Source organism: Silurus meridionalis, chromosome 8 (assembly GCF_014805685.1).
Source record: "Silurus meridionalis isolate SWU-2019-XX chromosome 8, ASM1480568v1, whole genome shotgun sequence".
Taxonomy (NCBI): domain Eukaryota; kingdom Metazoa; phylum Chordata; class Actinopteri; order Siluriformes; family Siluridae; genus Silurus; species Silurus meridionalis.
Window position 1 is genome coordinate 5,691,666 of NC_060891.1, and position 14,545 is coordinate 5,706,210.

The 14,545-nt window shown below is 38.2% G+C and overlaps 1 protein-coding gene across 1 annotated transcript; it reads left to right on the forward strand.

Annotated features, from left to right (window-relative positions):
- The first annotated feature begins 270 nt into the window (after window positions 1-270).
- Window positions 271-3,841, forward strand: LOC124390200 (transcription factor SOX-30-like). The gene is made up of 6 exons (XM_046856002.1): window positions 271-425; window positions 648-685; window positions 2,255-2,494; window positions 2,609-2,680; window positions 3,156-3,402; window positions 3,555-3,841. Exons 1-6 carry the CDS (start codon window positions 403-405, stop codon window positions 3,784-3,786), a joined length of 852 nt encoding a protein of 283 aa, XP_046711958.1. The 5' UTR covers window positions 271-402; the 3' UTR covers window positions 3,787-3,841.
- Window positions 3,842-14,545: the final 10,704 nt, after the last annotated feature.

The window sequence follows — 14,545 nt, forward strand, 5'->3', positions numbered from 1 at the left end:
AAGTAAAAAAACATTACACTACCATCCTGAGAATTCGAGCAATATTTCCATAAAGAACAAGAGAAACGCATCTGACGAAAAGTGGAAAATACAGAAAATGAACACGATCATGCAAGTTTTTTTCCTTTTACTTTTATCTGTTTCAACACGATACAAGATCAAGTGTAACTAACGAACCTGATCTTTATTTTCATTCATTAGCATTATTAATGATCGCGGGTTTGTCTCGGAAAGCGCTGTCACGTTTGTCACGTGACTAGCTAAACTAAGTCGCGTGCACCACGCCCCCGTTGTCATGGAAACTTGAACGCAAACGATCGTTGCTGAGAGGACAATAAAGTCTTTTTGAGGTTAATTTGCGATAAAATAAGAGAATTTCACTGAAGAAAAAAAAGTTTGAAGATGCAGAACATTGACACAAACGAGTAAGGCTTTGTCTGTTTATGTTTTACCCCAAAGCTCAGTTGAATTCTCTATTCTGATTGGCTCTAAGCACTTTTTTAAATCCATCATTTTTAGAGTAACAACGTACACAGAGAATTGTATGATGGAAAATCTATACTATACTATGTATTATTTTTACAGCCGATAAACTGCACATTAACAAATAGTTTTTTATCTGAATTTCTTTTTTGTCTTTTCCACAGAAATTACAGTCTTGAAAACCAGATTCTCGCACTTAAAGGTGTGTAAAGTTTTGATTTTTATGCTTTTAATGTGTAAGACAGTACAAGCAAATTTTTACTGCATGATACAGTTATATCACAAACATGTAATGGGATTAGCATGATCTTGTTATGGCCAATTATCAATAGCAACAAATCCAATAACAAAGTTAAAATAATAAGTAAAGAAATAAAGTTCAGGATCCAGGATGGTAGTATAAGATTTATTCAGCAGAAATAAAACCAGGCAGTTACATGGAAGTTCCCAATAACACAATCCAAACACAGTCTTGGTAAACCGTCTTCAGCCATATTTCGGCCGAAAGACTTTGATCACCGAAACAACACGGCCGAAACAGTTTGTTGTGATGACGCAAACAGAAATCGCGTCCTGCACGTGCTTGTCTAAAGCAACATGTCTGCGGTTTGGACGTATTTCAGTATATCTAAAAAAAAAGACCCACGGATAGCGATTTGCAAAACATGTAATGCCGAAATTTCAAGAGGGGGTCCGCTTGCAAAGACTTTCTCCTCGTCGGGTTTAATTTATCACCTGAAATCCAAACATCCCGATCGCTATGCTGAATATAAGAGGAACGCGGCACAGAAAAGCAAAACCCCTCCGAGCACGCACACTCCGTCTGTGGCGGACGTTTTTTAAAATGCAGGAAGTTTCCCATTGATATTGTTGTATCTTTAAGCAGTTGCACTTGTTCTGAATGCACTTTGTTTTTATGAAAGAACATATTTAATTGTACAACCTTTCAGCAGGGCAGAGGGCCTGTACATTATTATTTAATGTACACATGAGTGCATTAAGTTAAACATTTAAGTTTGAATTTTAATTTATTTTATTCTGTGCATTGTTGCAATGTGCTATAAATAAATATTTTCCTAATTTGTAATTGATTTATTCTTTGAAACTTTAATATTAACTTATGCAATTGAAATGCCTTGATTTTTAGTAAGGTTAGTACACAGTCATAGCCAAAATAATAAGCATAATTTCTTTCGGTGTTTCGGTGTTTTTCTGTTTTCGGCCTTGCTTTCCTCTTTTTCGGTTTTGGCCAAGAATTTTTAGAATTTAGAGTGCTAATGTGATGCGGGTGTATGAAGTCAGTGTTTGACTGTTGAAGACAGGGTTTTTCAATGTTTTACTTGTCACCCTGTATGAGGTGATGCTAATGAATACTTAGCAAAAATCCACTAAGAATATCCATCATATATACTGACATGAAAACTGTTCTTTTATTCTTAGTGATTTAAGCAACAAATTAAATCATTAACAGACATTTTTGCTTTAGGTTTATGTACTTTACTTGAGCACTTTTATTTTGGAGAAAAATTCTTCAGTACATTAATTAACACGTAACATCATGAGATTCTTGAAATTGCATTAAATATGAAGCTGTCATGCAGGAAATATATATTTTTGTAATGTTTCAGTAATGCAGTACTTACAAAATATTTGTCCCAACAAACCTGAGTGCTTAAAACTGTCACACTATTTTTTGTTTACTGTTTTAACTAGAATCTGAAGTTATGATGATTTCTATTTAACTTTAAATTAAGTGTTTCTAATTTTTTAGATAAATTTAACACAGCCAAGTGCAGAGATAAAAAAGGCAACATCAGAAGGCCAATGAATGCCTACATGGTTTGGGCGAGGATACAGCGGCCCATCTTCTCCAAGGCCAAACCAAATACCAGCTCTGCAGAGATCAGCATGCAGCTTGGGATCGAGTGGAACAAACTGAGCGAAGAACAGAAGAAACCCTACTACAAAGAATCATTGAGGCTTAAACAGGAACACGCACAGATGTTTCCTGGTAAAGAAAACAGGGTTTTTAGACAATTAGGAAAATATCAAGACAAATACATCAACCCTGATACTTTTTGTCCCTGATATTCACTCTTTAAATCTTTTTTTTTCTATCATGTAGATTGGGTTTATAAACCATATCCAAAGAAAGGAAGGAGACGCAGCCAAAAAGTGGTACCTCAGGACAGCACTGGTACATTTCATTGTTTGTATTATTACAAATTCTTTTTGAATATTTGCTAAATAACACTTCCATTCTAGCAATAGTTAAATATACTAAAATCGTTAATACACTTTCTATGGGCTGTAGGATAGTCTATGTTTTGGCATGGCAACACAGATCCTCTATAACAGCACTCATGCTCATGTGATATTGCTTAATTATGGCGCTTACAATTTTTTTTTTCAATTGTCTGCGTTTAACATTTTAATACGTTCATTTTCAGTAACCCCTTTGTTCTAGTCAGTGTCCACCACAGGAAGTTTAATTAATCATTTAAAAAATTATAATAGAGTAATACGTCTATCCTTTTCATTTTATATTGCTGCATGCAATTAACACAATCCGCATGCGATTAACACAATCCTGCCTGTCCTTTTACACTCATATGATGTCTCTTCACATAGGGAGTGAGCCAGAACATATCTATATCTTTATATCTTTGTAGGCAGTTTGCAGAGTAGCCCCTCACATAGGATAACTGATCTAGAGCCAAACCTCCATATAGTCATGGACATGCCAGAAGAAGTACCAGTACATGACCAGTCCATGCCTGAATTTAGTGATCAGTTCCCTGGCCTTAGCCACCAAATCTCACAAGAACTGCTGTCTCCTGAGGGCACCTACTTTGATCCACCTCTTAACCCTTCTGTTCCACCATTCTGCATGCCTGAACTGACTTTCTGCCAAACTAAGTGAGTTGGTAAACTACATGAGAACAGTTTTAGAAGAATGACATGCAAATTGGGTTTTACACTGCATCTTAAATACAAAAAAACAAACAATTAACATAATCGCCAATCATTTACTTTGATATGCAGCTAAAATTGTGCAATTCTTTTTACAGCACCTGCCATGTGTCTGACTGTACAAGCAGTGAAGCTCAACTTGTGGATGAGGATGAAATCACTTTGCTAAACAATGAAATCTTTTCTATTTTAAACGAGGAATTTGGCTTTTTTAAACAGTTTGGAGCTCAGACTTACAGTGAAAACTCCCACAACAGCACAGAGATCCTGGATTCTGTAGCAGTGTTTGACATAGACGGTCTCGAGGATATGTTGAACAAACTTGTTTAGATGGACAGTGACAGTTTACAGTTAAATTGTTCAGCAAAAAAATAAAGATTTTAAAAGCCAACAATGTCTAATCTTTATTTGTCACAGAAAACATTAAATTACTATTTTCTTCCCTGAAATCCGCTTTAGTAAATTCAGTTATAAATGATGTTGTTTTAAGAAACAGAGTTTAAGAAAAGTGTTGCGTGGCTGATGGATCTCTGGACGAATCATATATCTATATACTATATATATATATATATATATATATATATATATATATATATATATATATATATATATATATATATATATATATATATATATATATATGCATGCATGCACACATTATACATGAATGAATATATACATAATTGTGAAAGGTTGGGCAGAATGTACAGTAAGGATATAAAGATATAAAAGATATATATAGATAAAAATAGTGCATATGTAATGAGTAGTAATAAAGATACAGTGCCCTCCACAATTATTGGCACCCCTGTTTAAGATGTGGTCGTGGACTTCAAAAATTCTCCTTTTTTAAAACAACATAGAACCCAAATGCAAAAAGAGAAAATCCAACCTTTATTTAAGTACATTACTTTGGTGGTAAAAAATCACACATTTAGAAAAAAAAAAACTTGAAATCATGTGTGCCACAAATATTGGCACCCCTGATGTTAATACTTTGTACAACCTCCTTTTGCCAACAAGACAGCACTTAATCTCCTCCTATAACATTTCACAAGATTGGAGAACACAGAGAGAGGGATTTTTGACCATTCTTCTTTGCACAATCTTTCTAGATCATCCAGTGTCCTGGGTCCTCTCTTATGCACTCTTCTCTTTAGCTCGCCCCACAGGTTTTCGATTGGGTTGAGGTCTGGGGACTGAGATGGCCATGGGAGGACCTTGAGTTTGTGACTGCTGAACCACTTTTGTGTAGATTTTGCCACATGTTTTGGATCATTATCCTGCTGAAAGACCCAATGACGACCCATCTTCAGCTTTCTGGCAGAGGCCATCAGGTTTTTATTTAAAATATCCTGGTACTTCAAAGCGTTCATAATGCCATGCACCCTAACAAGGTTCCCAGGGCCTTTGGAAGAGAAACAGGCCCACAGCATCACAGATCCTCCACCATACTTCACGGTGGGCATGAGGTGCTTTTCGGCATACTCATCTTTTGTTTTACGCCAGACCCACTTAGAGTGTTTGTTGCCAAAAAGCTCAATCTTAGTCTCATCTGACCAAAGCACACGATCCCAGTTGAAGTCCCAGTACCGCTTAGCAAACTCCAGGCGTTTACGTTTGTGAGTGTTAGTGAGAAAAGGCTTTTTCCTTGCATGCCTCCCAAACAGCTTGTTGGCATGTAGAGAGCGTCTGATGGTTGTTTTGGAGACTCTGTGACCCCAAGATGCCACTCTTTGATGCAATTCTGTGACGGTGAGCTTGGGAAATTTTTTTACTTCTCTTACCATCCTCCTCACTGTGCGTTGTGGCAAGATAAACTTGGGACCTCTTCCAGCCTTGTTTGTCACTGTTCCAGTTGTTTTAAACTTCTTAATGATTCCTCTGACTGTAGATACCGGCAAGTTAAGGTGAGTGGCTATTTTCTTGTAGCCATTGCCTGACTTATGAAGGTCGACACACATCTGCCTTACTTGAATGGTGTGTTCTCTTGTCTTTGCCATGTTGACAAATGGGTAAGAGAATTAGGCCTCTGTGTCACGTCATATTTATACCCCAGGAAACAGGAAATCATGAATTACTAATTAAAAGTCCCTAGATACCCTGACCAACCTTAGCAACTACAGAAAAATATATTAAAAAAAAAAAAAAAAATTAAATTTTTCAGAGGAATTGTTAGGGGTGCCAATAATTGTGGCACACATGATTTCAAGTTTTTTTTTTTTCTAAATGTATGATTTTTTTTACCACCAAAGTAATGTACTTAAATGAAAGGTTGGATTTTTCTCTTTTTTTGCATTTGGGTTCTATGTTGTTTTAAAAAAAAGGAGAATTTTTAGAAGTCCACGACCACATCTTAAACAGGGGTGCCAATAATTGTGGAGGGCACTGTATACTATGTAATATGTACATTGTATGTATAATTGTACAGAGGTTATCAATCAAATTCAATATTTAATCGCAACTAAATTGCACATTTTTATCTGTTCTAAATGTACCATATATTAATACTTCCTGTTTTTAATACTTTAAGCAACATGGACATGGAGAAATATGGATGCAACATAAAGCATGAAGACAAAAAAAATTCTTGTAAATATTTTAAAGTAATAATGGTGTTGAATTAAATGACATAAATCATCAGGACACCAAACGGAACCTTTGCTATGTTTCCACACGGACAGTTAATGAGGTGATACCGGAGAAACTGCACCTCTTCAAGTCAAATCAAGAAGCTTTTATATATAAATCATAGACATTTTACAGATTTGAATGATGTATTGTTTTTATCTGTATGATCAATTAAGACAGTAATTTAAGTTTGTTACGCCATTATGAGGGAAAAACCCACAAAACGCCACCCAGAGGGTTAATTGTGTAAACCATGGCGGATTTGGTGTTTGATTTGAGACTTGGCGCAAAAATAAAACAAAAGTTTACTGATTAAAAATATTTTTATCTGGAGTTTATTTATTTGTTTTATATCTTAGTAAGAAAGGAAGTCATAAATTAGTGTATGTTTCGCCTTTTTTATATTTAGTCATTTATTTAAGTATTTACATTTTTTTATAAAAATATATGTAAAATCAGAAATGCGCGCTGAATTAATAGCGCGTTAATACAATTTAGTGCTGTTTAAAAGAATTTTGCAAAATGAATTAAAAATGTTGTTACCGAATGAATGTGTCCAGGCTGAACATCCACATATAGAACACAAACAGAGAAAAGATGATGATGATGATGATGATGATGATGATGATGATCAGGAATGTCTCTGTGCTCAGTCATGTTTACATCACTGACTCCCTCTGTCTCATCCACGTTAACTTTATTTCTTGTTGCTTTCTGCCTGCTGATTCTTAGTTTCGTAAACTAGTCTAAAACTGTGGTGAGTGAGAGTCAGGACTTTATACACCAATGGATTGAAAAAGACGCACAATGACAGGAAATCGGTTGATTGGCTGAAATCGGCGCAGTGAAAATAAAAATATTAACATTTCACCAGATCAATTGATCAAATGTAACAAGCCAGTTTTTAAAAAAATATAAGAAGTAAAAAGTACAGATATTTCTGTAAAAATGTAAATGAGTAAAAGTAAAAAGTTGTCTGAAAAATAAATAGTGGAGTAAAGTACTGATACCAAAAAAATCTACTTAAGTACAGTAACGAAGAAAAGGAGATTTTTAACGGCTGTTTGGGGAGCCATTTCCAGACTTGGACCAGGACCTATCATCATCTTTGAAGGGACAATAGACAGGTCTTTCTTCAAAGAAACTATTATAAGAGAAACGGCTGCTGCATACATTAGGGAAAACTTCAGAGTTCATCACAATTTTTTCCAGGACATTGACCTGAACCACACTGCTGCAAGAAAAGTGCAGAGAGCATTAACTGGGTGAAGACTCCAGCAGAACCCCCTGACATGAATCCCATTAAGATGGTGTGGCATGCTCTGAAGTTGCAATACCAACTACAAAGTCTGATTTAATTGCTGCCATTAATACATTTTTTTGAGGAACTTACAGCAGTGACATGCAACAAATACAGAAATAGGCCATTTCAGTTCTTCTAGTTGTGGTTAAGAATCAGAGTGGACACACTGGAATGTAGTAGCTAAAACTGCAGTGTAATAACACAAAATAAAAATAATAAATAAAAATGTCTACATGTATGACCACTTACAAAAAAAGCTTTTTCCATGACCATCTTGTCGTATTTTTGTGTTTATTGGCTTAACCTAAAACCTTTTTATTGTATTTATGTTGTCAAAATAAATCTGGAAAAATTTTGTAAGCACCATTTTCAAAAGTTCCAAACATATTAAAAATAACATACTTTACTATATAAAAAATAATAATTTAGTTAGAGAGTATGGGATATACAGCACAATACGTCAGAACAGGAGGTCCTGTTTCCTTGCACAAGACCTTTTATTAAAGAAATTGCTGTCAATATGTGCCTGCCAGAGGTTACCACATCCATTGTATATTATTGGGTTCAGTACACGCTATACTGTAGCCAAAAAGTGAGTAAGGAGTTATGAAATATACATGTTTTCTTCACAGTGATTTTACTGAAAGCACATATGCAATGCTTTGAGTTAGAGCAAACTATTTGCAGAACATTTCACACATGGTTCAACTGTTCGTCGTATTTCTTCAAGCCTAAATATAGCTTTAATGTGATTACAGTACATGTGTTTTTTTAATGTAAAATTAAACATAATACTATGGGGTTTATATAGTTTCCCAACAACTTCAAATGTACTTCATGTGGGGTAATGTAGTTTGCGGGCACACCCTTTCATAAATCGAACTGTTTTCAGAGTTAACCAGCCGCATTCACAATTAGGCCTATAGGTAAATGGTATTAAAATGGCATCAATTAAAGTGATTCTGATTAAAACCAGATAAATTCAGCTCTTGCTGTTGTATTTGCTTGAATGTTTGGGGTTGTTCTACTAAAAGCCATGAGCCACAAAGAGTTGCCAAAGAAACCATGAAAATTAATTGTTGAAAGTTACCAATTGGGAGATGGATAAAGAATATCAAAGGCACTGAATGTACCACAGAACACTGTAAAAACCATCAATAATTAGAGAAAATGTAGCACTTTAGAGACATTGCAAAAATCAGGACCACACTCCAAAGTTGATGAAAGGACAAGAAGAAAACGTATAAAAGAGAATTCCAAGAGGTCAGCAGCAACACTGAAGGAACTACAGGAATTTCTGGCAGGTACTGGTCACTCCTTGCATGTGACTGCCATCTCCTCTTTTCTGCACAAGCCTGTGCTGTGGGGTGCTGTGGCCAGATGGAAGCAGGTTCTTACTAAGAAGAATATGCATGCACGATTAAATTAAGATGGTGGAAAAATTTGTTATGGTATGATGAGACAAAGGTTGATCTTTAATTATCAAGGCCAAAATGATCAAGGTTAAGTTTTGTGCAAAGCCTGTAAAGACCATTACCCAAATTGAATCAAATTCAATTCATTTTTTTTGTAAAGCACTTTTAACAATGAACATTGTCTCAAAGCAGCTTTACACAGATAATGTGGTAATAAAAATGAATAAAATGCTCTTTGAGCAAGACATTGGCGACTGTGGCAAGGAAAAACTCCCCGAGATGGCATAAGAAAGAAACCTTGAGAGAAACCAGACTCAAGAGAAAAAGCATCCTCATCTGAGTTGCACCGAATGTCCATTTATTGCAGAGAAACGATGTTGCGGAGTACAGTGATGGTGATCAGAAGCAAACTGTAGTCCTGAGTCAGTGTAGGAGACTGTTGACATTAACTACAGTCCAAATCCATCCTCAAAGCTCCCGTTCTTACTCCGGAATTTCATGGATCCACCCAAGGCGTTGATGAGAAACCGTCCCCAGCTGCATAGAGTGGACCGTCAACAAACCTGAGTGAACACGTGAGCGTGAGGGGACGACAGCGTATCAATATCCCAGTTCACCAAACACTCTATATCCATTGAGCATTGAGGATCATATTGGTACAGAAGTTCACTCAGATACTGCGGCACAAGACCGTTAAGTGCTTTATACGTCATTAGTAGTATTTTATAATTAATACGAGATGTATTTGGGAACCAGTGTAGACAGATTAAAACAGGGGTGATGTGGTCATATTTTCTAGATCTAGTAAGGACCCTTGCTGTTGCATTCTGAAATAATTGAAGCTTATTTATGCACTTACTCATACACCCAGACAGTAAAGCATTACAGTATTGTAATCTAGATGTAACAAAAGCATGGACTAGTTTTTCTGCATCCTGTAATGACATATTTCTAATTTAAGCAACATTTCTAGGTTGAAAGAAGGCAATCCTGGTGGTAATATTTATGTGAGCCACAAAGGAAAGACTAGGGTCAATAATCACACCAAGGTCTTTGAATGCTGTACACACTGAGATAGAAACACCACCCAGAGATGCTACGTAATCAGAAAGTTTACTTCTAGCTGCATGTGGTCCTAGTAAAAGTACTTCCGTCTTATCCGAGTTGAGCAAAAGGAAGTTATCAAGCATCCACTGTCTAATTTCCTTTACACACTACTCAACATTTTTAACCTGATCTCTCTCATCTGGCTTAACTGAAATATTCAGCTGTGTATCATCAGCATAGCAATGGAAGCAAATACAATGTTTATGTATAATTTACCCAGAGGCAGCATATATAAAGAGAAAAGCAGTAGGCCTAAGACACATCCTTGCAGAACACCAAACTTTATCTCAGAGAGTGTGGAGCACTCACCATTTACATCAACAAACTGATAGCAATCAGTCAAATAAGACCTAAGCTGTTCCCTTGATTCCAACAATGTTCTCAAGTCTAGCAAGCAGGACAGTATGATCAATCGTGTCAGAAGCTGCATTAAGGTCAAACAAAACATGTAAAGAGACAAAACCCTGATCAGAGGCCAATAACAGGTTATTTTTTGTAATGTCTGTTGTGTTATCTATGTGTATTATTTGCTGTCCATTATTATTGTGCTGTCCATTTGTTACCCATCTTGCCTACTCAAAGTTATGTATTCATCTGCAAATTGGCACCTCAGGAGATTTTGTTCTGCTTTTAACCTTGCTGCCTGGGTAAATGACAATAAAGTTCACTTTTGCTGGCCATCATGTTTTACACTTTGCTACCACTGGCTTCTCTGAACCACTTTCTGTGTACTGTATGAAAAGGTTCTCTTTATATTCTCTTTGATTATTTTGTCATTGTTTCTCTTTCTGATCTCTAAATCTCAAAAACTAATCTCTCCAGATTGTCAGAAGTTTCTCCCTTTGGATGATGAGAGCAGTAATTCACTTCCGATATTCTAGGCTTAATGTTTGAAGCAGCGTGGCACTGATCTTGCCATTTGTTCCTCAATTAATTTATGCTTTCTTAAGAACACCCAAGATTTCTGAGTTTAATACAAAACTTGCCATCTTATACTTGCGGCTTATTTTCCACTAATAGTAACCAATGTAGGAGCCTTGATCTGGTAAGCAAAAATGATTATTGATTAATGCTTCTGCCACTTAAGGTCTACATCTGTTGGATATGCTTTGTATTTTATAATTTCTCCAGCTAGACTTTCTAGAATGTGTGATTTCATCTTTGGAGAGGGACTATAATGAGATCCATTAGCATGTTATTGTCATGCTGCGAACAAACGGAGGCAGAAGCCGGAGCACAGTTTGCTTTGGTTTAATGAAAAAAAGAAAAACACAAATACATACACGGCAATCCAGTATAAATCCAAAGAGGGATATCCGTGGTACGCCCTGGAGAGGTGAGGTCCACATAGTCCAGGGACGAGTGTAAAGTCTGAGACGAAGAGAATGTATAGGGATACGCATATCAACAACACATACAAACAATAACAGACGGAGAGTGAGTGTGAGTAAAGGGGTATATGTATGGTGCCGGGATGAGTGATAAATAAGTCCCAGGTGTGTACAATTGAAGCTGCAAGCTTCAGACAAGCATTACAGCTGCCGAAGCTGGGGCGTCGCAGTAGGATTCCTGACACTAAGCCCCCCCACCCCCCCCAAGGGGCAGCAGAGTTGCCCCTTTGGGGCGCCCCAGATCCACCAAGCCCAGTGGGCCAGGGCACTAGGAGGAGGACCTCGCTTTTCGTCCAGGATCGAAGGGGAACCGGCTAGCACAGTAGCGGAACCGGGAGAGGCAGAGAAGGTCCCGAGGCGGAGCGACAGCCCCGGGAGACAGGAGACTGAGCGTCGTCCTTGGCGAAGACCGGAGGCAGGGCGACGCCCTCAGTGGAGACCGGAGGCGGAGAGATGCTTCTGGCAAAGGACAGGGACCCAGCAGCACCCGCAGCGGAGTCCAGAGGCTGAGTGACCTCCACGGCGGAGACCAGAGGCTTAGAGATGCCCTCGGCGGTGATCAGGGGCGGAGTGACGCCCACTGTGGAGGTCTGGAGCGGAGTGACGCCCACCACAATAAACTGGAGCAGATCGACGTCCCCCATGAAGGCCTGGAACGGAGCCATGTCCACCACGGAAACCCGAACCGGCACGACGACCTTGATGACAACCGGAGGCTGGGTGGAGCTCTTAACGGGGCTTACGGGCTGGATGACCCCCTGGACAGAGACCAGAGATGGAGTGATGCCCATGACGGAGAACAGAGCCCGAGCCAGGCCTTCGACGGAGTCCCGAGGATGAGCCATGCCTTCAGCTGAGTCCTGAGGCCAAACAACGTCCTCAGCGGGGATCGGAGGTCGAGTGACGCCCTCTATGGTGATCGGAAGCGGAACGATGCCCTTGGTGGAGCTCAGAGACTGAGCGATGCTTTTGGTGGAGACCGAGAGCAAGAAGACGTCCTTGGTGGAGACCAGAGACCCAGCGATGCCCTCTGCAGGGTTTATAGGTTCAGATGAGCTCAGGGGCGAGACATCGCAATCGGAAGAGCTCAGGGATAAAACGTTGTCTTCCGGGAAACTTGGAGGCGAGCCGCCGCCCTGTGAGGAACTGAGGGGTGAGACGCCGTTTTGAGGCGCTTGGTGGCATGACTCTGCCCTCTCTGGGAAACTCTGGAGCGGAGCGGAGCTCTCTGGGAAAATCTGGAGCAGAGCGGTAACCCGATCATGTTCCTTGTCCTTTCTTTTTTTTTCTTTGTCCCTTTTTTATTTCTCCTTTTTTCCTTTTAAGGGGTCCGTTATTCTGTCATGCTGCGAACAAACGGAGGCGGAAGCTGGAGTACAGTTCGCTTTGGTTCAGTGAATAAAGAGAAAAGCACAAATACATACAAGGCAATCCACTATAAGTCCAAAGAGGGATATCCGTGTTACGCCCAGGATGGGCGAGGTCCACATAGTCCAGGGACCAATGCACAGAAGGATAGGGGTAATCCGGGGTGCGCTTTGGGGAGAAAGCGCAGCCGTATAGAGAGTGTGGAGTCCGAGAGGAAGAGAACATATAGGGATACGCATATCAACAACACATACAAACAATAACGGACAGAGAGTGAGTGTGAGTGAGGGGTATATGTATGGTGCTGGGGATGAGTGATAAATGAGTCCCAGGTGTGTACAATTGAAGCCGGGAGCTTCAGAGAAAGCGGAGGCATGACCGCTGCCGAAGGGGGCGTGGCAGGTGGATTCCTGACAGTTATTTAGCATTGGCTTGTTCTGGAATTATTTCAGAGAGAGAAGTGTGGAGAAGTGTGGAATTGGGAATACATGAGAAGGATCAGGAGAAGACAAAAGAACAGTGTCATTTGCTTTAAATAAGGAAACAGATGCAGAATCATTTGACTTGTGCAGTGAGTAGGAGTTGATGCCACAGCCGGACAAGTACCCAAGCCTACCTTGCCTTTTTTTCGTTTTTTCCCTGTCTTTTTAAAGATTAACTTTAAGGTTTCTTTGTCCTGAACATCAGTTGCTGATGTCAAATTAATAAACTCACCACCGAAATCTTCATCTTGATACTGCAACTGGATATCACCATAAAGCTGCAACATTTCACTGATTAATTGTGTGAGGTCTTCAGTAGAACTTGCCAACCTTTCAGAAAGGATCAGCTTCCTAGCATCATTGTGACCAAGAATTACTCAAAGTTTGACTGGTCCAGTCAATGCTCTGATTATCAGCCTGAAGAGAGGATACATTACAAATTTTAGATAAACCCTCTAATAAACTCGTTTCTAATCCTATCCATCCTCTTCTATTGAAATGCATTGCATTCACAAAGGGGGAAAAAATAACAGAAAGGTTCTCAGAATTATGACTTAATATCTCATAATTATGACTTATTATTTCATATGACTTTATATCTCATAATTATGACTTATTTTCTCATAATTACGACTTATTATCTCATAATTATGACTTATTATCTCATAATTATGAGATCCTGATCTCATGAGATCCTGATCTCATAATTATGACTTAGTATCTCATAATTATGAGATCCTGATCTCTTAATTATGACTTAGTATCTCATAATTATGAGATCCTGATCTCATAATTATGACTCACTCACTAACTCATAATTATAAGTGGGGGCAGTCTGTGGCCGGGGAGCATTTTAGCGCCTAACACCGGATCTGACGTTACTGCATTCTTCGCTTGTTAGCGCCTTGCGCGACCATAGAGATGTAGCAGCTATCATATGGTTAGCTTGATGACTGTTAATTTAATTAGCTAATGGACATTTCCTCGCTGACTGCCCCTGCTGCTTATTAATTTAGTTACGGTAAGTCTTGCTTCAGTTAATAGACACAGGGTTAGGGTTAACTATTATTATTATTATTATTATTATTATTATTATTATTATTATTATTATTATTATATTTTAACATCTTAAGATTTGATTATTATGATTATTATGATTATTATGATTATTATTATTATTATTATTATTATTATTATTATTATATTTAACATTGACTACTAATATATGTTACACATTCTGACTATCCACTTGATAAAACAAACTCTTATCAAGTGGACAGTGGACAGTCAGAATGTGTGGACAGTCAATGTTAAAATATAATAATAATAAAATAATAATAATAATAATAATAATAATAATAATAATAATAGTTAATGCCATCGATCTATAAA